The following is a 3,599-nucleotide window of genomic DNA, read 5'->3' as shown; positions in this document are numbered from 1 at the left end:
CGTTCGTTGATATAGCGTTTGTTATAGAGCGAATGTTGAAAATAAGTATATCGTAAAGTTGTATTCGGAAAGAATAAACCAGTTTTATTAAGTAAGGACTTGTGTCGCTAAAGTTTCGTCGGAACGAATTTACGGAAAATCAATTAACAAACGGAGACGTAACAGTATTAAACTCTACAAAGATTTTGTGTTTTAAATGTATTATTTTTTTAATGATGAAAAATCTACTTTGAGGCAATTAAGATTGAAGACGGCCTGAATGGTCGATAAAGGCATTTTTGTTAAAAGTTTCGACAAGGTTTTAGTCATCATCTTCTACATGATGATGACAAAAAACCTCGTCGAAACGTTTTATTCGTTACTCATTCAAGCCGTCTTAACGTTTTATGTTAAAGGTTTCTGGTTCTTTTTTTTTTTAGGGCTGGAGAAAACAAAACTCTTCTCTCGAGTGGCCTTTCTGAATTTTGGAAAATACAAGAAAAATTTCTGAAGAGCATCACGTCTACGTTGACTGTTACACAGGTGAATTATGTTACACAGGTGTTATCGCGAGTTGACAGATATGACTTTCTTTTGCGGTTAGTATAACGTACGTCTACTTACTTCCAAAAGCAAAGGGCAACTCTTTAAGATAGATGGATAGATAAAAAGGCACGAGATAACAGAGCATAAGAAGTCCTGAAACAAAATAAAACATTTCTACCGATACGCTGTTGCTTGTTTACTTCAAAACTGACGATTTGGAACATTTATTAATCAGAAAAATTTGTTTTGTCAAATTTCTCATTGTAACGCCTCCTGATGGAATATTTATAAACTAACGATATTTAATTTGCTATAATTATTAGTTACGTGTCTGCAAATGTTTAGGATTCTCGTGCCTCAGTCGTACGTAACGAGAAAAACCATAATTTAAGGATATTTTTCATTCATCCCTCTAGTATGGGACCGGGTGTGGCCTAGTGGTTAAACTATGGATTCGGTGGTCTGTATTTCTTGCCACAAAAACGCACTCCATATTTTGCGACTACGGATGTATTATAAGGTATGACATTCAAATCCAACCACTGGATTAAAATAGCCAAATAATGCCCCCCCACCTCCAGCGGTATGTCTGCGGACTTACAACGCTAGAATCCGGGTTTCGATACCCATGGTGAGAAGAGCACAGATAGCCCATTGTGTAGCTTTGTGCTTAATTACAAACAACAACAATAGCCAAATAATTGCCGGTGGATGCTGTTAACTGACTAACTAACTAACTACATTACAGTCTTTCAATTCCAAAATATCCAGCTAGAGCAGACAACCCTTACGTAGGTTCGGGTGAATGTTCGAACCAAAACAAACTAGTAAGTTTAGTACGAGAGAAATTTAAAGAAAAGGAACCAAAGATGGACACGTGTGCACAGCGATTTGGTCGGTTACGTAATTTCTATTCACTATCTGAAAAGCAATATTTGCGATGCATAGTCCGAAAACGGCCAGGTCAGCAGGGAGCCCAATGTCCAGGCATAGTCATCCCTAATTTAGCAATGCTGACAAGAGGGAAGGCCAATGTCCAGGCATAGTCATCCATAATTTAGCAATGCTGACAAGAGGGAAGGCCAATGTCCAGGCATAGTCATCCCTAATTTAGCAATGCTGACAAGAGGGAAGGCCAATGTCCAGGCATAGTCATCCATAATTTAACAATGCTGACAAGAGGGAAGGCCAATGTCCAGGCATAGTCATCCCTAATTTAGCAATGCTGACAAGAGGGAAGGTAAATAATGAACAACAACCGCCGTCTCCACGACTATTTTTAATGGAGTAACGGGAATGACTGCTCGAATCTTGGACTTTTCGTTCCGTAGACCGGCACGCTAACCTATTTGGTATTTGATATATTTTCTTAACGAGTTGTATCTGTAGAAATAACTTTTAAGAAAAGTAAATCATACGGTTACTTTAATTTAGGGGTGCTTGACTTCTAGCGCCCCTACCGGTTGCTTACGGAATTTACATTTAAACCAACTCATTAGAGAGCTTGACTCGCTATCTGAGGGTCGCGGGTTCGAATCCCCGTCCCACTAAACATGCTATCCGCCGTGTCCACCGAGGGGAATCGAACCCCTGATTTTAGCATTGTAAATCCGAAGACGTACCGCTGTCCCACAAGGGGACTTCAACCGTGGGAACATTATAATGTGACTGTCAATCCCACTAATCGTTGGTAAAAGAGTAGCCCAACAGTTGGCGGTGGGTGGTGATGACTAGCTGCCTTCCCTATAGTCTTTCACTGCTAAATTAGGGACGTCTAGCGCAGATAGCTGTGAGCGAAATTCAAAACAAACCAAACCAAACAATTTCCTTACTCCTGCACATTGTACTACTAGTGACCTCTAGTGAGATGTTGAGAGTAACATTGGTACTTGTTTTTTAAGGTCACAAACTGAAAACTGTCTTAACGAGCCAGCTAGCAGCTACACGAGTTCGTATTTTTATTTTCTCTGTTAGCATCTTTTGTTCCTACTGTGAGAAATGTCTCGCTAATTTTAAGCTCAGAATGGACTTCCGGTAGAGAGCGTGTATAAGAGTACTTTAACGAGCACTTTAAACCGCACCATGTCTGTTGGGCGCCGCTGTTGACGAAATATTGAACGAAAGACTTCGCCTACAGTTACATTCAATAGTTTGAAAGGTAGACAGTTGTAAAGATATTATGTACACTTCTTGGACGCTGGTTGGCCCTAGCGAGTCTTGTTTAATCCGTGTAATACCACAAAATATTACCCGTATTTTCAGCTGTGGGTGCATTATAAAAGTGACAGTCACTCCCTTAGCGTGGATGGTGGGTGTGTAGGTGCTGCTGGCTGGCTGCCTTCTTTCTGATCACTAGTTCGTAGCTTTGCCGTAAATACAAATATACGCTTCTTCCTGGAAGCCCATTATAAAAATAAAAAATTATAAAAACTGCAAAAATAAATAATGATGGGATTAAAATTATTATTAGCATTATTATAATTTATGTATATATAAACAAAAAGCAAGCTAGCTACATGGATCGGAACGAAAAATTAATCCAAAATCATAAAACTCCAGCTAATAATGATTAAAATATCACCCACATTTCACTATCAAATCTCATGTTTGGATAATGTATTCTACACGTTAAAATATCACACGCACGTTTCTTTGTTTTCTAGGTCGTTGAAGGACTACGTGAATCATCAAGACTTTCATTCGATTACGTGATGTTTGTTATTCTAGCCAGGTGAGTTGCCACACTATTATAGACGGTATTTACGTGATGTTTGTTATTCTAGCCAGGTGAGTTGCCACACTATTATAGACAGTATTTACGTGATGTTTGTTATTCTAGCCAGGTGAGTTGCCACACTATTATAGACGGTATTTACGTGATGTTTGTTATTCTAGCCAGGTGAGTTGCCACACTATTATAGACAGTATTTACGTGATGTTTGTTATTCTAGCCAGTGGATTTGCCACGCTATTATAGACAGTATTTACGTGATGTTTGTTATTCTAGCCAGGTGAGTTGCCACACTATTATAGACAGTATTTACGTGATGTTTGTTATTCTAGCCAGTGGCTTT

At 38.9% G+C, this 3,599-nt stretch overlaps 1 protein-coding gene across 2 annotated transcripts in view; it reads left to right on the top strand.

Annotated features, from left to right (window-relative positions):
- The window catches only part of LOC106472976, a 29,147-nt gene that overhangs the window by 9,316 nt on the left and 16,232 nt on the right, over positions 1-3,599 (top strand). For both annotated transcript variants that reach the window (XM_022401498.1, XM_022401497.1), the window contains exons 4-5: positions 420-522; positions 3,189-3,256. In XM_022401498.1, coding sequence (XP_022257206.1) covers positions 420-522; positions 3,189-3,256 — 171 coding nt within the window. The remainder of the gene's footprint in view (positions 1-419; positions 523-3,188; positions 3,257-3,599) is intronic.

Source organism: Limulus polyphemus, unplaced genomic scaffold (assembly GCF_000517525.1).
Source record: "Limulus polyphemus unplaced genomic scaffold, Limulus_polyphemus-2.1.2 Scaffold5784, whole genome shotgun sequence".
Classification (NCBI taxonomy): domain Eukaryota; kingdom Metazoa; phylum Arthropoda; class Merostomata; order Xiphosura; family Limulidae; genus Limulus; species Limulus polyphemus.
This window is presented reverse-complemented; position numbering and strand designations above follow the sequence as displayed.